The sequence below is a fragment of the Castor canadensis genome, chromosome 18 (assembly GCF_047511655.1).
Source record: "Castor canadensis chromosome 18, mCasCan1.hap1v2, whole genome shotgun sequence".
NCBI classification, from domain to species: domain Eukaryota; kingdom Metazoa; phylum Chordata; class Mammalia; order Rodentia; family Castoridae; genus Castor; species Castor canadensis.
In genome coordinates this window covers 1872801-1896811 of record NC_133403.1, presented here as the reverse complement: position 1 = coordinate 1896811, position 24011 = coordinate 1872801, and the positions used below count along the sequence as shown (strand labels likewise).

The following is a 24011-nucleotide window of genomic DNA, read 5'->3' as shown; positions in this document are numbered from 1 at the left end:
TGATTGGCTGGAAGGCTGAGGGGGCGGGATCAGCTGGGGGAAACCAGGACGCTGAGTCCTGCTCTGCGTTGTAAACTACAACTCCCAGCAAGCATGGAGGCTACGCGGAGACGGTCATATCCGCTGCTTTTCATTGGCCAGGGGGGTGGAGGGCGTTTTGATTGGCTGAGGGTGGAGTTTGTATCTGCAGATTTAGCGCCACTCCGCACGCTGTGGCTGCGGAAAACTTGCGGCTCCAGGTGGGCTCCCGTGGTGAGTCATAGTGCGAAGCTTCTCTTGGGGGTTTCAAGGTTCGAATCCCGTACTCAGAGTCGTAGGCAAGTGGGACTTCCCGAGCTTCCGCTTTGTCTGGATTTTTGAGCTTGGGGGCGCGGGGAGGGGGGGGGTTAGTGCGTGGGCGACTCTTCCTCTATCGCCAATCATCAAAAGTGTAATTCACTTTCCTGTTATTTGCAAGCTGAAACAGGCCTGGGCATACCGGAGAAGGAGCGGAGTTGCACTCTTCAATACCAGAAGCTTATAAGGGTTCATTGCCCCTCTCTAGATTCCGTTCCTAAAGTACTTACTGAGAAACCATTTTAGCAGCTCGTAGCTGCAGGAACTGGAAGCGCACTGACCCTTAGGGGGATGTCCTGAGAGTGTCCATTTCTTTCTTCTTTCTCCCTTTTTTTTGGCAGGCCTGGGGTTTGAACCCAGGGCTTCACACTTGCTAGGCAGGCCATGTACCACCGCTTCAGCCACACCTCTGGCCCCGAGCCTGTCCGTAGTAAAGTGTGTGTTGAGTGAATGGCAAGGAGCGGCCCCAGTCTTTGGGCCTCATTTTCTCTATTTGAAGGAAAGGTCACTTGGAGTCTTTGGGACTGGAATTCTGTTCTCCGTTCTGGACTTCTCCTGTGGTCTTTTTGATTTTTTTTCCACTCTGCCTGGCAATAGCAATGGCTTCTAATTACCAAGCCATACCAGAGGAAAAGCAATTCATTTTGTTCTGTCCATTTATCTACTCTTTTTTTTTTTTTTTGTCTTTTGGTTGAGTGATCAAGCTCAGAGAAGTTGTGATGAGGTTTCATGCCAGTATCTGAATCTGGATCTGTTTGCTTGTAACCTCTTACTGCTACTTCTCTGCTTGTCAGGGTGAAGTTTTGCTCAAAAAGTTACAGAGAGTTGAGCGCTCAAGCCTGTAATCCCAGCTATTGGGAGGCAGAGAGATCAGGAGGATGGAAATTCTAAGGCAGCCCAGGCAAATAGTTCATGAGACCCTATCCCAAAAAAACCCATCACAAAAAAGGGCTGGTGGAGTGGCTCAAGTGGTAGAGCACCTGTCTATGAAGTATGAAGACCTGAGTTCAAACTCCAGTGCCACCAAAAAAAAAAAAAAAAAAAAAAAACAAAGAAGGGTAAGGGATGTAGCCCAGTGGTGTGAGGCCCTGAATTTGGTCTCTGGCTCCAGAGAAGAGAAAAGGAAAACAAAACAAACTGCAGGAGGACCCAGCCTGGCGAGGTAATAATACTAACATGTCCTGAAGTAGCAGACCCAGCTGTGGCTTCATTTTCCGGGTGTGTTTTAAGGAAAACTTATCAGGACCTGTATATTTTGAAAGCTATGTGAATGAAGTCAGTTTGAATAATGTTTACCAGCCTGGAGTGTGAGGCAGGGGAAACAGGCTTTTTCACAAAAAATAAATTTGTGCTGGGGGCTGCCTGTAATCCCAGCTCCTCTGAGGAGGCTGAGATAGGAGGATTGAGGTTTGCCTGGGCAAAAAGTTATCGGAGGCTTCGTTTCAGTAAATAAGCCAGCGTGGTGTTCTGCCTGTGATCCCAGTCAACAGGCGGTGGAGGTAGGAGCGCTTGGGTGGAAGGGAGGGGCTGAGGCCTGTCCTGGGTAAAACCTGAGACCTAAAGCATAGCTGAGCACCAGTGGCTCACGTCTGTAATCCTAGCTACTTGGGAGATTGAGATCAGGAGGATAGAAGTTCAAAGGCAGCCCTGGCAAATAGTTCTCCAGACCCGATCTCCCAAATAACCAGAGCAAAATGCACGGGAGGTGTGTCTCAAGTGGTAGAGCATCTGCCTAACAAGTGCACCCTGAGTTCAAACCCCAGTACTACCAAAAAGAAAAGAAAACTATCTGTTTAGGTCAACATTGAAAGTTTGACTCTACTGGCCATTCTGGTGTCATTCAAGGGTGGGAGCCTCTGTTGTGGTCCCCTGTAATCTAAAGATTGGCTTCCTTCAGATTTCAGATTTCGTCAAAGCTGCAAGGCCAGTTAGGATGCTGCAGGGCTGAGCCCCATAGTCACTCAGCATGACAAAGGAGCCGTGTTTGTGTTCTGCCTCTTTAAGAGGCTTGTCCCTACTTTGAGCACATAATAAAAGCGAGAGCACACATGGGAGGGGTGAGGATAGGTAAGACACCTAAAAAATTAGCTCGCATTTGTTGCCCTTAACGCAGAGAAACTAAAGCAGATACCTTAAAAGCAACTGAGGCCAATAGGAAAAGGGGACCAGGAACTAGAGAAAAGGTTAGATCAAGAAGAATTAACCTAGAAGGTAACACCCACACACAGGAAATCAATGTGAGTCAATGCCCTGTATAGCTATCCTTATCTCAACCAGCAAAACCCCTTGTTCCTTCCTGTTATTGCTTATACTCTCTCTTCAACAAAATTAGAGATAAGGGCAAAATGGTTTCTGCTGGGTATTGAGGGGGTGGGGGGGAGAGGGAGGGGGCGGAGTGGGTGGTAAGGGAGGGAGTGGGGGCAGGGGGGGAGAAATGACCCAAGCCTTGTATGCACATATGAATAATAAAATTAAAAAAAAAAAAAAAAAAAGAGGCTTGTCCCTCAGTTGTGGAACCTAGACTGAACCAAACAAAGGTGATTGCAGCCCTTCTGGAGACTGGCTGGGGTAAAAGGAGAACCAGGGACCTGTCTTCTCTAGCCCATCCACTTGACTCTTCTTCTTGCCCTTTTGACAGTATATGTGAACTTTAAATGTAGTGTTTATTATGTTAATAAGTTTGTTTTATTCCTAACTAACTTTTAAAATGGAATGCATGGGAGCTCTTCTGAGCTCTTCCAACTCATTTTCACTACTTTTTACTTATTTGTAGGCTTTAAATAATTTATTTTATATATTTTCCCCTAGGGTTTATCCAACCTTGATCCTTCGGATCTGTGCCTCCCAAGTAACTGGGATTACAGGCGTGAGTCACCAGCTGGATTTTAATTTTTGTAGAGCATGCTTGCTGTATATTTTTCTTTTTTTGTTTGGCCATCATAATATGCTCCCCCTTTTGTTTTTCTTTTTAGTAGGACTGGAGTTTGAACTCCGGGCTTTGCACTTGCAAAGCAAGTGTTCTACTGCTTGAGCCACTCCTCCAGTCCATTTTGCTCTAGTTATTTTGGAGATGGAGTCTCTCGAGCTATTTGTCCAGGCTGGCCTTGAACCATGATTTTCCTGACCTCTGCTAACCAAGTAGCTAGGATTACAGGCATGAGTCATGGTGCCTGGCCAATATGTCCATTCTACCTTTTATTAGTGATTTTGGAGTTCTAACCCAAGGGCTCTGACCTGCTAGGCAGGTGGTTTACCACCGTGCGACACCCCCCCCCCCCACCTCCAGCCCCATTCTTCACTCTTGGACTTTAAGCCTTGTCACTTAAAACACACTTTAATGTTGGGCACTTACTTTTTGAGGTCGTGATGTCTCGGGAGTCAGACTTAGAGAGCCAGAAGGCCCACGGCAGCAGCTCCTCGCAGGCCCATGGGAGTGGGACCTGTTCACAGTCCCAAGGCGGCTTCACCCAGTCCCAAGGCGGCTTCACCCAGTCCCAAGGAAGCTTCACCCAGTCCCAAGGCGGCTTCACCCAGTCCCACGGGTCCTGCTCACAGTCCCAAGGCACCTCCAGCTCCTCCACCAGCACCGGGCCCACCTCCAGCCAGTCTTCTCACTCCAGCTCTGGGACACTGAGTTCCTTGGAGACTGTGTCCACTCAGGAACTCTATTCTATTCCCGAGGATCAAGAACCCGAGGAGCCTGTCCCTGCCCCTTGGGCTCGATTATGGGCCCTTCAGGATGGATTCTGTAATCTTGGTAAGACCTTCTGTTATATCGTATACAGAACTTTGGTGCAGCAGAGAGCTCAGGACATTCCGGGAATGATGCTGGAGTTTGGAGGTGATAAAGCATAAAACCAAATGGGCCAGGGTGGGCAGTGCATGGCTTTCCTTTCTTCTTTCCAAAATACTAAAGGGGCATTTGCATTGTGCTGTCCATGCAAGGATCTGAGGACCTGGGGACCCCTCCTGAGAAAAATGCAATTTCATGCAAACTTGTAAAAATCATCTAATTGCAGTCTTGTCGCTCAGCCCCTGCTGTGGTTTCTTGCAACTTTGAGCATCAGAGCTGTTCAGAATAGGGAAGACATATATTTATTGACTATCTGTTGGTTACTTGTTTTTGTCTCAAAAGAGCCAACTCTGTACTTCAAAAATGCTGATCCTTTCTGATACCTACTGGTCCCAAGCTTACTAAGAATATGTTTGTATTTTTCTTTCCTCGTACATTAAAATGACTTCATAAAAATCTTTTTGAACTCCACATTAGTGATACAGAAAATAATAACATAAAGAAATGCTTTTGGCTGACTTGCTTGACTTAGTTTTAGCCTAGTGTGGTGGTACATGCCTGTAATCCCGGCAGTTGGAAAGTGGAGGGAGTAGGATCTCAAGATCAAGGCCAGCCTTGGCTACATGGCGAAACCCTGTTTCAAAAAACCAAAACCAAATCAAACCAACACAAAAAAGAAATGAATGTCTAATGTGCTACTTGATACTTTATCACTCACTGTTCTGTTTTAGTTCATGTTCTACTTTAATGAATTGAAAATACAATGGGGCAAGGAGTGTGGTTCAGTGGTAGAGCACTTGCCTCGCATGTGTGAGGCCCTGAGTTCGATCTCCAGAATCGCCAAAAGAAAAAAAGGTTGCTGTATGTGGTGGTGAGTGCTGTAATCCCAGCACTCAGGAGGCTGAGTTGAGACCAGCCTGGGCTGCATGGCAGCGACCCTGTCTCAAATGAAACAAAACAAAACAAAAAAACAGTGAAAAATGGAGAAACAAAATATAACAGTATTTAATCTGGAAGTAAACATTTGGAGCTACTTTTTGCTTTTTTATGACTTTTCTTTTTGGTGAGAAATCAGGGCTTTACACTTGCAATTCAGGTGCAATTCTACCTCTCGAGCCATACCTCCAGTCCATTTTGCTCTGTGTTTTTTAAAATTGGGGCCTCTTGAACTATTTTTCTGGGCTGGAATTGAACTATAATCCTCTGATCTCAGCCTCCTGGCTAAGGCACCTGGCTATGACTTTTTTTTTTTGGTCAAGATCTCCATCTTTGCTCAGTCTGGTCTCAGTCACCTAGCTTAAGTGATCAGCACCCAAGTACCTAAGAACCTTGGTACTTGAGTGATTGGGAAGCAGGGATGATGAGAAAGTACAACATGGGATACATCACTTTTACAAGTGACAAAACACATTAGAGGGTGATCCACATAAAATACTCACTACATTAAAAAAAAAAACCTTGTGATTTTTATTGATTTACATCTTTACTTTTCTTTGAAATAGTTTGTGGCATTGGCTCTTATGCTTGGGTTCTTGATCCACTTTGGAGCTGGTTTTATATGCGGTGTGAGGTGGGGGTACAGGCTCACGCTTTTTTTTTTTTTTTTTTAACTTTCCCTGTGGCACAGCTAGAACCTTGGAATCACCAAAGTCCTGTGTCTCTTTATTTTTTTTATTTTTATTTTTAGGCTTATGCTTTTGCATACGGATATCCAGTTCTCTTAGCACATTTCTGGAAGAGACTATTCTTTTCCCCTTGGCACTCTTAAGAATTGTGACCATACTGTGAGGTTTTGTTTCTGGCCTCTGGATTCTATTCCATTGGTTTATGTATCTATCTTCCTGCCAGTGTCATGATATCCTGATTACTGTGGCATTGTGGTTAAGTTTTGAAAGCTAAGTTTTGAAATCCAGAAGTATGAGTCCTGATTTTGCTCTTTTTTTTTTTTTTTTTTTTTAAAGACTGAGCTTGCAGTCTTTTTTTTTCGGTGGTACTGGGCTTTGAACCCAGGACCTTGCATATGTAAGGATGCACTGTATCACTGAACTACATTCCTAGCTGACGTGAAGCAACATGGATGACACCTGAAAACATTATGCTATGTGAACAAAGCCAGGCAGAAAGGGACAAATAGTTTTTCCACTTAGGAAGTCTCTAAAATAGGTAAATTCTTAGATGCACAAAGTAGATGAGAGATTTCAAGACAGAGCTGGAGAGAGTCTGGGGCAATTGAGAGTTCTTAGTAGGTACAAAGTGTCTATTTGGAATGATGAAAAACCACAACACAACAAAAACATGTATTGCATATCAGAACTTTTCGTGTGTGTGCTGGGGCTCGAACCCAGGACTCTACCGCCAAGCTACCCCAGCCCTGTCCGTCTTTTGTTGATGGACAGTGGTGTGCTTTCCAGTCTTTGGCTATTGTGAAAAGTGTTGCTTTGAATTTTTGCATATAAGTATCTGTTTGAGCCACCATTTTCACTTTTTGTTGTATATCTAGGAGTAGAATTGCTGGAGACTATGTTTAATTTTTTAAGGAACCACCTTAAAAATTATTTTCCACTGTGGATATATTTTTTTTTTTGAGAAATGTTTTTTCAGGTCCTTTGCTTCTTCCTCCCTCCCTTCCTTTCTCACTCTCTGTGGCACTGGGCTTTGAACTCAGGGCCTCACACTTGCTAGGCAGGTGTTCTACCACTTGAGCCGCTCCACCAGTCTATTTTTGTGTTGGTTTTTTTCGATATAGGATCTTGTGATCCTCCTGATCTCCTGAGTAGCTGGGATTACAGGCATGAGCCATCAGTATCTGGCACAAGATTTGCATTTCGTTTGCTGAACCATTTTGTATGTTTTATGACTTTTATGCTATTGTAAATGGAGTGGCTTTCTAAATTTCAGTTTAGGTTTCTTCATTGCTAGTATACAGGACACAAGTGGTTTTTGTGTGTTGGTCTTCTCGTAGAACATTGAATCGGAGTGGGGAGGGTGAACATCTTGACTTGTTTCTGACACGAGGAGTTCAGTCTCTCACCAATGAGTGTGATGCTGTCTGTGGGTGTTGTATAAGCCTTGTCAGGTTGAGAAAATTCCTCCCATTCCTAGTTTCTGGAGTATTTTTTACTACTAAGGGCTGATGGATTTGTCAAAAACTCCTGCATCGATAAGGATGATCTTGTGATTTTTGTCTTGTTTTTTGTTGTTATTGTGTATTCATTGGTTTTCAGAGTCAACCATGCTTTCCTGGACTGATTCTCGGTCACTATTATCTTTTTAGTTTTTGTTTGTTTTTTGAGCCAGAGTCTTGTCCAGGCTGATCTTGACCTCATTCAGGAGCTCCAATGGTCTTCCTGTCTCAACCTCCAGAGTAGCTTGGACTACAGACATGCACCGCAATGCCTGGACCTTTTCCTAGGTTGCTGGGTTTAGTTTACCTCTGTTCTGTTGATGATTATTAAAGCATGTCGTTTTCTTAGGAATGTCTTGTCTGGTTTTGGTATCAGGATTTTACTGCTGGCTTCAAGTTGAAAAGGTTGCCTCTTGTGTTTCTTGGAAAAGTTTGGGAAGACTCTTTAAATATTTGGGAGAACTTAAGGGTCTTTTTTTTTTTTGGTTACTGTGATTTGAACTCAGGGCTTTTGAACTTGCAAGAGAGGTGCTCTTTTGCTTGAGCCATACTTCTAGTCCATTTTGCTCTGGTTATTTTGGAGATAGGGTCTTGCAAACTTTTTCCCCTGGGCTGGCCTCAAACCACAATCCTCCTGATCTCTAGCCTCCTGAGTTGCTAGGTTTATAGGCGTGAGCCACCTGGCAGCTGGCTCATAATTTGCTTTTTATACTTAATGTATCTTAGACATCCTTCTATTAGATGTCTAATTACAGGATCACGCCTGTAATCCCAGCTACTCTGGAGGCAGAGATCAGGAGGATCGAGGTTCGAAGCCAGCCCCAGGCAAATGGTTCAAGAGACCCTATCTTGAAAAAACCCATCACGAAATAGGGCCGATAGAGTGGCTCAAGGTGTAGGCCCTGAGTTCAAACCCCAGAACAGTTCTCTATTTCTGAAGCTGTATAGATTTCCTGAGCTAGCCCTGTGCCCCTGGACACTGAAGTTGTCCTGTAATTTTCGGTGAGAATGATCGTGCAGTCTAAATGGCCTTGAGCACACACCCTCATGGTCTGCTCCGTTCTGGAGGAGTAAGTGACGAGAAACGGAATTTCTGGTCAATGAGTAAGTAGCTTTGTGTATTTTGTTTTTTGAGACAGGGTCTCATTTTGTAGTACAGGGTGGCCTTGAACTCACTACGACATCCATGTGGGTCTCCAAATTCATGACTCTCCTGCTTCAGCCTCCTGGAACTTGAGACACACACCACTGAACCGAGTTGGCATTTCATTTTTATGAGTTTAACTGTTCTGTTTCCTGTAAGTAACATCCAGCACCGTGGCCTTTGTGTCAGGCTTCTTTCACTTAGTATAACACTTCAACTGTTTATCCGGGCTGTAGTGTGTGTGAGGATTCCATCCATCTTTATGCCTGAATAGTACTCCATAACGTGTAAATCCCACAGTTTGTTTGTGCATTCATCCACTGAGGTACATTTGGGATTTTCCCGCCTCGTGGCTTTCGTGTTAGGTGCTGGATGAACACTGACATGCAGTCATTTCTTTGAGGACCTGTTTTCTGTTGTTTTGAGTACATATACCCCTCTACTGGAGTTGCAATTCTTTTTTTGTGCTAGGAATCAAACCCAGGGCCTTGAGCACGCTAGGCAAACACCCTGCCACTGGCTTACATTCCCACCCCTTGCTTCCAGTTTTTTTATGGTTGTCTTGTTACGTAGGTGATGTTTCATAACAGTGTGGGAGTGTACCCGCTTCTCCAGGCCTCTTGCCCACACAGTGTATTCTGGGATTTTCTGTTTTTTATCAGTCTGGTAGAGGAAACATAGGTACTGAATGTGGTTCTGGTTTTTAAAAATTCATTGTAAGCTGGGTGGTGTGGTTCACGCCTGTAATCCCAGCTACTCAGGAGGCAGAGATCAGGAGGACTGCTGTTGGAAACCAGCCCTAGGCAAATAGTTTGTGAGACCCCATCTTGAAAAAACCCTTTACAAAAAAAGACTGGTGGAGTGGCTCAAGGTGTAGACCCTGAGTTTAAACCCCAGTGCTGCAAAAAAAACCAACTTTGCATTGGGTTAGCGTAGACTTTTTTCATATGTTTGAGTTATTTGTATTTCTGTCTATAAACTGTGTTTTTATATGCTTTGCCACATTTTACTGGTTTGCCTTTGATACTTTTGATTTGTACAGACTTTATCTTTATTAGGGAAGTTAGTCCTTTGTGGTATTATTTGGGAATATTTTCCCAAGTGTGTCTTTACCTGGCTGCCACAGGCACTGGCCTGTCACTGTACTCGTTTTTTGGCAGTACCAGAGTTTGAACTCAGGGCTCATTTATGGCCCCTACCTAGGATGGCCACAGAGCAGGATTGATTATGGTGACAGGTGGAAGGTGAGGTAAGGCTCTGCTTATGTGGAAAGCTGAATGGGAGATATTTGAGTCACACACAAAGGGACGAGAAAGTTGGGGGAAGGAGGTAGAAAGGCCAAAAGACCCCATGCATCTGTCATATTTGGGCAGTGAAGCAGGCCAGGGGGGCTGGGTATAAGGAGCAAGGGGAGAGAGGTCCAAGGGGAGGGCTTGACCTTGAGCAGCCAGCAGGCCATGCTTAGGTTTTAAGTAAGACAGGAAGTCTTAGGAAGGTACCCACCAGGACATTCTTCTTCCTAGTCATTGAAAATTGAGACTTTTAATGGCTGCTTGTTATTTCGTGGTTTTGTATAAACTATCACTGATTAAACCTGTGGCTGTCAAACTTTGTTTTTCACCCGCATTTTGTTGCTGTTGCTGAGGGTTGATCCCAGGGCCTCGAGCATGCTAAGTGTGCTCTCTGTCACAGAGCTATACTGCACACCTGCTCTCCCATGTTTCACGCTTACAAATCTTCTTGATAAATCAAATCTATAATTTGATTGTCTTTTTAGGCCCTTTTCCCATAAGTAGATTTGAGGAATAATTTTGAAACTTTTTTTTTTTTTTTTTGTGGTACTGGTGTTTGAACTCAGAGCCTACACCTTCAGCCACTCCACCAGCCCTTTTTCGTGATGAGTTTTTTCAAGATAGGGTCTTGCAGAACTATTTGCCTGGGTTGGCTTTGAACTGAGATCCTCCTGATCTCTGCCTCCTGAATAGCTGGGATTACAGGCGTGAGCCACTGGTGCCTGGTTTTGAAATGTGTTTGATACCTGAAATTTACCAGCCCTCCGGTATATGCCTTGTATTCCAGACTGCGTTAATGACAGCTACTGGTTTGGGAGGGACAAAAGCTGTGACTATTGCTTTGATGAACCCCTGCTGAAAAGAACAGATAAATACCGGACATACAGCAAGAAACACTTCCGGATTTTCAGGGTAGGTGACAAACGTCCATGTGCTGGGCGACCTGGTGATCTCTAGTCACTACTCTTGGATGTCTTCCCACTGTAAATCTCTGCTGTTAAACTTTGAAATAACGTGTTCCCTGTTTTAGGAAATGGGTCCCAAAAACTCCTACATTGCATGCATAGAAGACCACAGCGGGAATGGAACCTTTGTAAATGCAGAGCTGGTGGGGAAGGGAAAACGCCGTCCTTTGAGTAACAATTCTGAAATTGCACTTTCACTGTCTAGAAATAAGGGTAAGATTACGGTCTTATGGCAATTTTTTTATTGCTGATTTGTTTTTATTACTTCTTGAGTAAAAGGAAAATTGTTCTGTGGCCTTCTAGAATATGCCTAAAATAAGTAAAATTAAGTACATTAGCATCAAGATTGAACTCTGGTGTCTTAGTTAATTTTTTTTTCTTTTTTGGTGGAACTAGGATTTGAACTCAGGGCTTCACACTTGTAAATCAGGTGCTCTGCCGCTTGAGCCACACCTCCAGTCCATTTGGGTCTGGTTGATTTGGAGATGGGGGTCTTGAGATCTAATTTGCCTAGGCTGGCCTCAAACTGGGATCCTCCTGATCTCAGCCTCCCAAGTAGCTGGGATTACAGATGTGAGCTGCTGGCGCCTGGATTGTGGTTGAATTTGTATTGGGATGTTTATTTGCCTAGAACATTTCTTGTAGACGAAGACCAATTGCTTTTTGGTTCTAGGCCAGTGTTAACTTGCACGGGTATTTTGAGATAGTGTTATTTGGTAACGATCTGAGGTCAGTGAGTGTGAACAGCAGATGGGTTAAAGGTTTTCTACACTGTTGTGAGAGCGAGGCTGTGTATTTCCACTGAGGGATGAAATCGGCTGTCTTTCTCATGGCTTTCATGACAGGGTTGGCTTAGTTCACTGATTCCTCCAGGGTTGCATGTTAAATGTAATTAAAACAATTGTCTTATATTCCCCGTGACAGCTACATTTCAGAACCAGTTTTCTAATTGTATGAATTAACAAGCCTGTTTCTGCCTTTTTTCCTAGTTTTTGTATTTTTTGACCTGACTGTAGATGACCAATCAGTTTATCCTAAGGAATTACGAGACGAGTACATCATGTCCAAAACCCTTGGAAGGTAAATTCCTGTTTTTCCTTACAGAACAGATTGCACTTCGGGTTTTTTTTTCTTACACATTTGTCTTTGGTTAATATTTTGTACCTGGTTTTATAACTCGTTATCCATTCCTGACAGAGTTGTAGGACAACTATTCCTGATAGATGTATTATTGATTTTTTGGCAATGATCAATTGAAATAAACTTGTGTTATAAATTTTACTGATGATGACTTAGGGAAAGCAGCTTTTCCTGAGCTGTGCTTCATGCGCAGGGATACTTTGTGTGTGTGTGTGTGTGTGTGTGTGAGTGAGATGCCGTGGTTCAAATCCAGGTCTCTGTGCTATATTCCTAGCTTAATTCACTCTTTTAAATTAAGTGTGTAATTTAGTGTAAGACCCTAAATTCAACCCTCAGCATTAAAAAAAGGAAGAAAAAGGAAAAAGTGCAATTTCGTGATTTATTTGAAAGCATCACCACCATCAGTTTCTGAACATTTCACCGGCTTCTGAAGACACACTGTGGTCGCATGCTCTGGTTTGAATATGAAATGTCCCCCTCAGGCTCCTGTATTGAGGCTGAGAGGCTGTTGGGAAGTGACTGATCAGGGTGGTGGAGTGGAGTCTGAGGCGTTGGGAGAGGAGGTGGTGAGGTAGAAGGCAGGGCCTAGTTGAGGAAGCAGGTCACCAGGTGTCCTGGGGAGCTTTATGTTGCCCAGGCTTCTTTCTGTAGATCTTCTCTGCTTCCAGGCCACCATGGTGTGAACTCTACCATGCTCTGTCCACTGTGATAGACTGACACCTCTGAAACCTTGAGCCAAAATAAATCTTTCCAGCTTTTGTTACTGGAATTCTGTCACAGTGGCCAGAAGGGTATCTTTGCACTGTTTAGGATTTGTGCCCTCTTGGGACATGAAATACAGCAGAGCATTGAATAGAAGCTATGACAGTGGTCTCAAAATGTGTAGTACAGGACCCCTGTCACTCTAAAAAATTACTGAGGACAGGGCTGAGGAAGTCACATAGTGACAGAGTGCTGGCCCACCAAGCCCTTGGCCCTCGGTTTCATCCTCAGCAATGCAAGACAAATGAACAAGAATTAAAACTTGACTTGAGGGCCCAAAGAGCTAAAACCTACTGGTATTTTCTGTATTCGATGTTAAAATTGAGCTGGGCCTGGTGGTGCACTCCATCAATTCCAGGACTTCAGACCTGCCTGGGCTACATAACAAGCCTCAGAATTAAAGAAAAAGGGAGAGAGGGAGGGAAAGAAGAAGGAACAAGGAAGAAATACCTTAAAATCGGAAACTTTTAATTTATTACCAACTTGTTAAATAAGTTTGCTCCACCGTCAGTATCTTTGTGGAAAATGATTACTAAAGAAAGATCAGCAAGAGGAGAGACATCATTCTATGTTACTGGAAATCCCCTTGCCATCTGGCTCGCTTACAAGGTGGCTGGATCTGATGAGTTGCTCTCAGAAGTCAACAGCAAAAGGAAACAATGGGCTCTGAGGAGTGCACAATGCATGAGACCCCTGCATACCTGTGCTCGTCACAGGTGTTCTCCAGGACCATGCCATGGACTCAGCCCGGGTGACAACAGCTGATGAGTGGATAAAGAAAATGAGGTCTGTGTACACAGCAAGTATTGTTCAGCTGGAAAGAAGAATGAAGGGCTGGCGGAGTGGCTCAGGTGGTAGAGTGGCTGCTTAGCAAGCGTGAGTTCAAACCCCTCTGCCACCAAAAAAGAACGAAACGATGCCACTTGCAGGAAAATGGATAGAAGGGGAAATCATCAGAAACCAAGCTCAAAAAGCCAAGCATTGCGTTGTTTTGCTCAGATGTGGAGCCTAGACCTAAAATGACAGTAATAAAAGTGGAACGTGCCATAAGAAAGGAACTGGCTCGGGGAAGGGGGTGGGCAGTTGGCAGGAGAAGGAAGGGGAAGGAGAGGGTACTGGAGGGTGAACATGACCAAAGTGGATCTCTCTTTCTCTCTCACACACAGACACACAGACACACACACACACACACACACACACACACGAAAATAGCAGGGCTGGTTGAGTGGCTCGAGCGGTGGAGCACCTGCTTAGCAAGCATGAGGCCCTGAGTTCAAACCTCACTACCACCACGACCAAAAAAGAAAATGCCCTAAGTACTGTTTGCAAAGGGAGTAAGAGGCTTAAGGCAACATAATTGAGGGTGACTTTGATCAAAACACATGAGAGTCACACAACTCATGTAATGCTACGAAGAAAGTGATTTGGAACAAAAAACATGCAAAGAGTTCCAAAGAAGATGTGCAAATAACCCCGAGCGTGAGAAATGGTGCTCAGCACACCAGTCATTCAGGAAATGCAAAGGAAGTCACGTTGAAGACAAAACAGCAACACAGAAACAAAAGCCATACTGCAATCCTCTCCACCCCTCTCGCCTTGACCTCCTATGACTGTGATGGGTAAACAGAGGCAACAGGCGTGGTGGGAGCTGGTGGGGATGTGGAATGGCACCACCTCTGGGGAAGCAGTCCAGTCTCCAGAAGTTAGCCCGAGCAGCCATACGGCTGGCACTTTTCCTTGTAGGTACAGAGAGGCCCCCAAATTGGAAACAGATGTCCAAATCAAAACGTGCGTGAATGTTCACAAGAGCTCCATTCACCATCATGAGGTCTGTTCCTCTTTTCCTCTGGTTGCTTTTGGTGCCATATCTAAGAAATCACTCACAGGAAGATGGAAGCCGGGGCTGGTGGCTTGTCTCAAGCAGTAGAGCTCCTCTCTAGCAAACGTGAGGCCCTGAGTTCAAACCCCAGTGCCGCCTGGTGGAAACAACCCAAATTAGTGTCCCTCAAAAGATGAATGGAAGCCAGGCATGGTGGTACACACTTGTAATCCCAGCACTCAGGAGGCTGAGGCAGGAGGATCGTGAATTTGAGGCCCTCCTGTGCTACATGAAAAGATTCCTCTCCTCCCCTGATAGTGGATGGATAAATGAAATGTGCTCTTTTCAGATAATGGAATATTACTCAGTTATAAAAAGGAATGAAGTAGCCAGGCGCTGTGGTGCATACCTGTAGTCCCAGCTACTGGGAAGGCTGAGGCTGGAGGATGACTTGAGTCCACAAGATCACTTGAGACCAGCCTGGGCAACATAGCAAGATGCAGTGTTAAACAAACAAAAGAATGAAATGTTGAGATGTGTCACAGTGTGGGTCAACTTAAAACATGCTAAAGTGAAAGAAACCTGAAAAAAAGGCCACGTACGACCTGATTTCGATGATGCGAAATGCGCAGAGTGGGCAGATCAGAAGGTTGCCAGGGGTGGGGACGGGGGCAGGGTAGAATGGCAGGTGTTTGCTTCGTTGCTGAAAGCTTCCACTTGGGTGATGAAAATATTCTGGAACTAGATGGCGGGTTTGCAGAACACTGGATGTCTGGAATGGTACTGAATTGTACACTTGAGTTATAGTGATGGACTTCATATAGTGTATTTAACACAGTGAAAAAAGATGGCTTGTAAACCTCTCACCTCACACCCTCAAAATTGGCCATAGTTGCCATGGTCCCCTTCAGGCAGCCAGTGGGTGATGGTGACTCAGAAGCCATCGCCTTGACCTGACCCAAGCTTTGCAGGACAGAACCTCTGTAGGATTAAGTGTGTGCTGAGTAACCTAGATAGCCTTTCTCCCCATCAGTAGTATCTTAGTTAATTAAAATTTTTTTTTGAATGTGACCTCATGCTTGCAAAGCAGGTGCTCTACTGTTTGAGCCACACCTCCAGTACATTTTGTGCTGGTTATTTTGGAGATGGGGTCTCATGAACTATTTTTCCGGGCTGGGCTCAAACTTTAATCCTCCAGATGTCAGCCTCCCAAGTAGCTGGGATTACAGGCGTGAGTCACTGGTGTCTGGCTAACTGAAAATGTTTATGAGAGGTTGCCATAAGCAGGTTAATTGTGTAGTACCTTTGCAGTGCAATTCATAATACCAAACTGCTTATGACTTTGTTTGAAGACAGAGAATAAAGACAGAAAAATATCACTGAAAAGAATTGACTTGCAGATTCTGTTTTCTGTTGCTTGTTTTGGGGTACTCGTTTTTGGCTGGGGAACATTGTCCTGCGTTGATGTTTTTCTCTCTTCTTGGTTAAGTAATTTCACTCTCATTTTGCTTAGCCTCTTTCTCAGAATCTCACAGTCTGGGGCTGTAATAAGACTGATGTCTGAGTGGGGCGCCCGTGGCTCACACCTGTAATCCCAGCTACTCTGAAGGCAGAAATCAGGAGGATCACAGTTCAAAGCCAACCATCTCAAAGCTACCTAACACATAACAGGATTGGTGGAGTGGCTTAAGCTGTAGAACGCCTGCCTAGCAAGCATGAGGCCCTGAGTTCAAACCCCAGTACCACTGGAAAAAAAAAAATACTGAAGTCTGTGTCACCCAGCTCACGAGTGGAATTTGGACTCAGTGTTGTTTCAAAGGCTCACCACTGGCAGATTTGTTATATGGACTCTTCTATGCTTCTTAGGGTTAAGGCAGACTCGGGTGAGCCTGGTCTCATGATTTTTAACCCCCTGAGTGTCCCTGTGTTGTTCCCTCTAGTGGCGCTTGCGGAGAGGTGAAGTTGGCTTTCGAACGGAAAACGTGCAAGAAGGTAGCCGTAAAGATTATCAGCAAAAGGAAGTTTGCTATTAACTGTTCCAGAGAGGTTGTAAGTACTGCATTTGTGGCTGACAGCCCCCTTCTGCATGGCTTCACACCTTCCCCAAGTCATGTCACCGTCAAGATTACCAAAAAACGCTGAAAACATTTTAAGTGACTTTTCATTAAGCTAGGAACACTGCCTTACTGATAATTTGTTTCCAGGAGTACTTAGTTGTATACAATAACGTACACAGCAATACGGATTTTTCTTTTTTCCAATTCAAAGTTATAGGATTGTTTTACAATAATTTTGAAAAGAAATTAGAGGGGAAAAAAAAATCCAGACATAATCCCACACTGTAACCCCACAGCTGTTTTCAGTTTTCTTTCTAGTCTGGGTTCAGACAGATTTGTGTTTTTAGGTGCTTGAAGTCATCCTGTAGGTAGAGTTTGAATCCTGCTTGCCCATATATGCACGATGGCGTAAACTTTTCCTGACACATCCTGTGTGTTGATTGAGTCTTTAATCAACTTTATCGAAATTCCTGGGTTGTCCTGACAAAGCAAATTTAAGAGTTACAGAGTTCTAATGGAAAGTAAAAGTGAAAAATCTTATAAAAGCTAGATTTAAATCTGTCCTAAGTATACACTCTCTTTTGAACTTTTTCTTTCTTTTTTTTTTTTTTTTTTTTTTTTGCAGTACTGGAGTTTGAACTCAGGGCCTGGCACTTGCTAGGCAGGCGCCCTACCACTGGAGCCACTCCTCCAGCTAGTCAGCACATTTTATTATATTTTTTGAAGCAATCCTGTCAATGTGTAATCCCTAGCACTCTCACAATAATGTATCATTTTGACTCATTCTACAAATTGATGAGTATCTTTCTTATTGCATGTTTCCAACCATGACAACCACAATGGCAAAGAAGAGTAACAATGTGCCTGTCCCCACCCTCCTGAACCTCTTCCCTGTGTGCCCTGGAGAGCACTGGGGAGGTCCGAAGAGCCAGTCGGTAAATAAGGCAGCACTGACTGTACTTTGCCTGGTGTGACTTCAGTTGGGAGGGTCTGAGTTGAACTCTGTACAAATGGTCTGGAAGAGCCTGGATGCTTTGTAGAAGCTGTCACAGTCATCCACAAAGAGAGGGTGGCACCAACTTTATCATCGAATGCTCACTGTTTCTCTGGTTGTTATTTAAGTACTTCTCAAGTCTTGACTTTCTTTTGTTGTTGTTGTACTAAGGTTTGAACTCAGGGCCTACACCTGGAGCCACTCCACTAGCCCTTTTTTGTGATGGGTTTTGTGAGATCTGGTCTCACAAACTATTTGCCTGGATGGCTTTGAACCTCAGTCCTCCTGATCTCTGCCTCCTGAATAGCTGGCATTACAGATGTGAGCCACCGTGGCCAGCTAGTCTTGGCTCTTCTGGTTGCTGCGTCAATGAATATCTTACTGTATGGATTACTTACAGAATTTTAAATAAAATAAAATTTTTTTGGGGGTGGTGGTGATGCTGGGGGTCAAACCCAGGGTCTGACTCATGCATACTAGGCAAGTGCTCTACCATTGAGCTACATTCCCAGCCTTCAGGGTTTTAAAATTTAAATAATTTCTCTATAGTGGTTCTTCTTTCATTACATTTTCTTAATCCACATTTTTTTATATGAGCGATGTGACAAAACATATTGGTGTATGCACACGTGACCCAGCAAAGTCACGTCAGACACAGCCCCTAACCACATTTTCCTTTGCCGCCAGCTGTTTCTGGCTATTATACTTTAAAATTCTTTAAGATTTATTTATTTATTTTTTTCCCCTAGACAATTCCATTCTCACATGGCCAGAGGAATTTCCTTTCCGTGTTGGCTTGGCCGCAGATCTTTTTCCCCTGTGATTCTGGATTTGCTTCCCATGCTGGGGAGAAGAAAATAAGAAAATACCTACCAGATTGTTAAAAACTTCTAGTAACATTTTCCTTCTCAGTTTCACTCTGAGAATCGAGGCGGGTGTTTTACGACCCTCTTTTTATCAGAGCACACACGCACTGATGCTGTAATGAGTGTAACAGCCGGTAGGAAGGGCCAGGCCTTCAAAATTCACCATCTGGGGTGTCTTCGCTGAAGGCCATTTTATATAAATATGTAATCCTGTATCCTCTTTGCTCGGGGAGGGTGTAGCCCAGGCAGCTGAGTGATCCCAGTTATCCTTTTGCAACTGTAAGAGAGGACAACTTTGGGATCCTGAGTCTAGCTGCCCATGGTAGCCTGCAGTTGCCATTGGATTCAGTGTCTGCACTGAATTCAGTGCTTTCTTCATGTAGTTTAATTAAGCACCTTCTTGGCCATGGTTTGCATTCGTTTTTGTCACTCTTCTGAATGTAAATAATGCCATAACTCCCAACTGGAGCTTGCAAGTGAGCTCTGTTGTAGGGGAAACGCGCTGGCTTTTGGCTGTGGATCTGGGCCTCAGTGGCAGCTTTTGTAAAAGGAGAATGATGGGAGAGAATCCAGTTCATTTGGGAATCAGGAGGCTCATGTGAGGTGACTCTCTCAAAAGAACTGACAACAGCGTCTGGCTAGTCATTGAACACTTGCAATTTGCCCAGCACCTTGCAGAGGAATTTTAGGTGACTTATTTAATTCATTGATATCTGGGTTTTGATTTCTTTCTTTTTCTTCCCAGTACTGGGGCTCGAACTCAGGGTCTCCTGCTTGCTTGCTAGGCAGGTGGTGTACCACTTGAGCCTCGTCCCCAGCTCAGAGTCTTGGTTTCCTTGTGTGAGTGGAGCCTGGTTTGGTGTGCAGGTAGCCTTTACTCAAATGTTCAACTAAACATTTAAAAAATAGTGGCAAGGGGGCGGGCGGAGTGGCTCAAACTTTCGAGCGCCTGCCTACTACGCACCAAGCCCCAAGTTCAAACCCCAGTACCTCCCCCCCAAAATACTGGCTATTATTGTTGGTAATATTTATAAGCTCCAATGGTATTTTATTTCTCATAGGATCCGGCTCTCAATGTTCAAACTGAAATAGAGATTTTGAAAAAACTAAATCACGTGAGTATGGCTAGCCAACGGCTACCTTGAAAAGATGTGCAGACGGTAAGGCATTTCAGTTTTAGTACAGTGCAACTGGTACCAGTGTGCCTTCCCTAATTTGCACCTGTGTGTCCGTGTTCTGCTCATTGATGTCACTTAGCTTGAAATTGAAGAGGACCAAACTGTGTGAAGGTTTATGAATCTGTGATTAGATAATTACCGAGTTAGTTCTTGACACCAGAAATCCTGTCTCCTAGAGATTTGATCAGTAGATCATTTTTATAACAACAATGGTAACTTTAGTAAATTTAATTATACCTGCGCTTTTAATACCTTCAAGTTCTTATTTGGAGTAATCCAGAGAAATCCAAGGGTATTGAATAATTAAGACAGCATTCCAACTTTATGTATGATTAAATGGCCTCCTTAGGTATTGGTAGTTATTTTTTATTTATTTATTTTTTTGGTGGCACTGGGGTTTGAACTCAGGACCTCATGCTTGTTAGGCAGGTGCTCTACCACTTGAGCCACTCCATCAGCCCTTTTTTGTGAAGGGTTTTTTGAGATAGGGTTTTGAGAACTACTTGCCCGGGCTGGTTTCAAATCTCGATCCTCCTGATCTCGGCCTCCTGAGTTGCTAGGATTACAGGCGTGAGCCACCTCACCTGGCTGTAAGTAATTCTTATCTTTTCTGTGCAATGTTGATTTTTGTCTCTATGGAAGTTGTTTCTTGCTCTGAAAAGGTGAGAAGAAAAGGTTAGAGTGTGGGACTGATCCTATCTTTCTTTGTGTTGGTTCTCTCGGTTTCTTTATTAATGAGTACTCATGTAATCGTAAGCTGGGTTGACCTTGGAGTTAAACTTTGATCCAAATCTTCCTGCCAACTAATGATTTTGTTATTGTGATTTCTAATCTCCAAACAACAAAAGAATTTCTTCTGTCTAGTTTCACTCACACCCCCTTCCTAATTCCGCTAAGAACAAGGTGAAACTAAGAACAAATTTACTGCCTTTCACACAGTCCTTCAATAGGCTCCTTCCGGACTCAGTGAACTCGCCACCCCATGGGAGGCCAAGCGGCTGGCCTCACTGCTTGGTTTTCTTCCAATTTCTTTTTCTTCCTGAATTTGCTAGGTCCAGGTTTTTTTTTTTTTTTTTTTTTTTAAAGTACTGGGATTTGAACTCAGGGCCTCACACTTGCTAGGCAGGTGCTCTACCACTTGAGCCACTTCGCCATCCGTTTTGTATTGGGTTTTTCAAGATAGGGTCTCTCAAACTATTTGTCCGGGCTGGCTTCCAACTGCAATCCTCCTCATCTTTGCTTCCTGAGTCGCTAGGATTACAGGTGTGAGCTGCTGGAGTCTGGCATCAGCCTTTCCTTTGAGATGGGGTCTCCCAACCATTTTTGTCCAGGCTGGCCTGGAACCTTGATCCTCCTGATCTCAGCCTCCTGAGTAGCTAGGATTATAGGCGTGAGCCACCAGTGCCCAGCTACTGGGAGTCTGTCTGTCTGTCTATCTGTTCATTCATTTTCTTCTTTTTTTTGAGGGGGGGAGGGGTCTCTGAAGGGCATATTCTTCAAATCTGGAAAAAGCAAACACAACACAAAACCAAAACAAAACAACTCCTTCCCTTCCCCTCCAAATCTAAGCAGTAAGTCTCCTCCAGAGACTTTTCTCTGATGTTCAGGTCCCCAAACACAGCATGTACACACGTCCCGTACCCAGTGTCAGAAGAAACAATTTAGAACCCTAAAGCAAGTCTGTGGGCAAGTTTCCTGGCGTGTGCCAAGGGCCTGTGGAATCCTTGTGAATTCATTCCTGAGTGCGTTTTGACCTTTGGGGACTGTGCACAGGTTCTAGTGGGCTGCGTACCTGGCCTTTGCAGTCGGACACTGATTTGGTCAAGTGTCAGACACTACTGGGTCAGGCTGTCTTCTCTCTCAGTGTGGAGACAGATGCCGGCTCCCGTCCCCTGTCTGTCACCTCCTTGCTCTGAGAAGGTTGTTTTACTTTTCCCTGTCTCCTCCTCACCTGTACGTGGAGACAGGGTCACTCACAAGGGTCAGTGTGAGATTTCAGTGGTTTGGGGAGCACAGAGAAGGTGACTAGGGCAGCATAGTGGTCTGTGCTCCTGGGACTCTGCCCGGTGACACAGTGGACCGTCTGGTTCCTGGCAGACTTTCATCTGTGACAGCCCTCAAGTGACCCTGACGATGGGGGAGACTACAATACACAGTTCATGGGTCTGATTGTTGGGGACCTCTCCATGCTTAATCAACTCCTGGCTGCACTAATTCCCGGATGGACACTTGCCTGTTACGAAGCCAGGTGGAGTCCGGCAGTGCCCACTTCCCCGTTTCGTCTCCTCTTCCTTTCCCGTGTGTGCCTTTTCTTCTCCTTCTCCTTAAAAGATAATTTTATCCAGACATCACGTTTTTATAATCTCGAGTCAAACACTAGCCAGGTATGGCTATGCATGCCTGTAATCCAAGCACTTGGGAAGCTGAGGCAGGAGGATCTCAAATTCAGGGCAAGCCTGTGGACTCCATAGCCAAATCCTGTCTTGAAAAAAAAAATTTAAATACTGTCACTACTTTTATTGCACACCCCCCCATCCTCCTTTCTGTTAACATTTTAAAACTCTTAGCTGTTGTTACCAGAATTTACCTCCAGGTTTTATCATAATGTACGTAAATGGTTTCTTCATTTCAAATAGCCTGTTGCTTTCCTGTTATGGTGGGTAAAGATTTTAGCCCTTCTTTGCTTTGTTTTTTTTTTTTGATAGCACTGGGGTTTGAACTGAGGGCCTTGCATTGCTAGGCAGGTGCTCTGTCTCTTGAGCTCAACTCGCAGCCTGTTTTGCTTTAGTTACTGTTTTGAGTTGGGTCTCACATTTATGGTGGGCCAGGCCTGTCCTATTTCTACTTTCTTTGTAGCTGGGATGACAGACATGTGCTGTCATGCCCAGCTTTTTTTTTAATTGGTTGAGATGGGGTCTCACCAACTTTTTCCCCTGGCTGGCTTCAAACTGTGATCCTCTTGATCTGTACCTCCCAAGTGCTAGGATGACAGGTGTGAGCCACTGCGCCCAACCCTTCTTTCCTGTCTGTTCCTCCTTCTATAATTTGATAATGAGTCTTCAGAGTTCTTGTTATTGAGACAATAGCAGTTGTTTGTAGTGTACTGGGATCCCAGATGAGGAGTGGTGGGGCTGGTTTGCTCTCAGCTCAGCCCTCCAGGTCTTATGTTTCCCAGGCTGAAACCTGGCTGGTCTGCACTCAGTGGCTGGGTTTTGAGGTTGGTATGATGTCTCTGTTGTGCCAGCTGCTGAGCTGGATGTTGGGTCTAGAAGATAACTAGGACTTGGCTCCATTCCTGTGCCATCTGGTGAAGGAAGACCCATGGTGGGTGTTAGTTTCCTTTCTTTGTCCTTCTAGAGCCCACAGCCTGGTGGGAGATAGCTAGTGAAGGTGGGGTAGGACCATGCCTGGTGTGTGACTGTGCTTTGAGGGGACGGTCCACCTGAGGCCAAGTGTGCCAGCGGCTGGATGGTAGGCAGGAGTGGTGTGTGAGCAGTGGTGAGCACCGAAAGGAGAACAGGGAACAGCCTGAGGCGGGCCGTGAATCTTATGGTCTGGAGAGAAAGGTGCATGGGACCAGGAGCAGGAGATGATGCTGGGGAGGTGGGTGGGGAACAGGGTGAGACTAAGTCGTAACGGTCTGGTGATCCCTACTGGAAGCAAGGGGCCAAAGGATTTGTTTCTTCTTGCCTTCCTTTCTTCACTTCTTTCTTTCCCTTCTTTGTATCCTCTTCTCTTCCTTTAAATATTAAAACGTTATATGATATCTGACACATGCAAAACAATACGAGATAAATGTAATTTCTAAGGCAAGACAGTGAAAGGAGGAACATCTTTGAACTCGCCATCTAATTTAAGAAAGAAAATCGGGCATGGTGCTGCACTCCTATAATCCCAGCACCCTGGAGGCAGAGGCAGGAGGATCGAAAGCTCGAAGCCAGCCTATGCTACATACAGCCAGCTTTCATTCCTAGGTATCACTTCCTCCTAAAGAGAGGATGGACTAGTCTCTCACCTCAGCTTCAAAGCTTCCAGAGACGGAGCCAAGTGCCGGCTTTGCCTTTCTGATCGTCTGGGAAGATATCTTAAATGCTGTGGTTTTTGTGGTTTCTCTCTTTTTTTTTTTTTTTTTTTTTTTTTTGTGTTTTTGTTTTCGGAAGTTTCTCACTATTTTCCCTTTCTTCTCCATTTTAGCCATGTATCATCAAGATTAAAAACTTTTTTGATGCAGAAGATTATTACATTGTTTTGGAGTTGTAAGTAGTAGACATTTTGAATTTCTCTTTCTATTGAAGTGCTTATAAGCCTGCAAAGAATTGAACACAGGCTTGCTTTTCTCACGCAGGGCCCTCAGTGTGTCTGTGCGCAGTGGTTGGACCCACAAGATGTGTGTGTGTGTGTGTGTGTGTGTGTGTGTGTGTATGGGGGTGTTAATATCAATTGTGAGAGTCCGCCGGTGTTTCCAAAGCCGGGGTTGTGTGGCATTCCAGGCCCTGTTCTGAAGCCTGGGTTAGAAATTTAGTCTACAGGTGATTGGCTGG

General features: G+C 44.5%; 1 protein-coding gene and 1 non-coding gene across 15 annotated transcripts in view; one reads left to right on the top strand and one right to left on the bottom strand.

The window, feature by feature from the left end:
- Positions 1–153: 153 nt before the first annotated feature.
- The window catches only part of Chek2 (checkpoint kinase 2), a 34365-nt gene continuing 10507 nt past the window's right edge, over positions 154–24011 (top strand). For 12 of the 14 annotated variants that reach the window (XR_012443504.1, XR_012443506.1, XR_012443505.1 and 9 more), the window contains exons 1-8: positions 154–252; positions 3697–4093; positions 10477–10601; positions 10720–10867; positions 11644–11734; positions 16316–16424; positions 19354–19407; positions 23665–23726. Coding sequence is in view for 8 of the 14 variants with exons in the window: in XM_074060909.1 (XP_073917010.1) it covers positions 3703–4093; positions 10477–10601; positions 10720–10867; positions 11644–11734; positions 16316–16424; positions 19354–19407; positions 23665–23726 (980 nt within the window). In the remaining 6 variants the exon portion in view is untranslated. Of the gene's footprint in view, positions 253–3696; positions 4094–10476; positions 10602–10719; positions 10868–11643; positions 11735–16315; positions 16425–19353; positions 19408–23664; positions 23727–24011 lie in introns of those variants that run through there. The other 2 variants (XM_074060904.1, XM_074060911.1) reach the window with 2 other exon arrangements.
- Positions 17861–17936, bottom strand: Trnat-agu (transfer RNA threonine (anticodon AGU)). Its single transcript has one exon. It is a non-coding gene; the product is annotated as a tRNA-Thr (tRNA).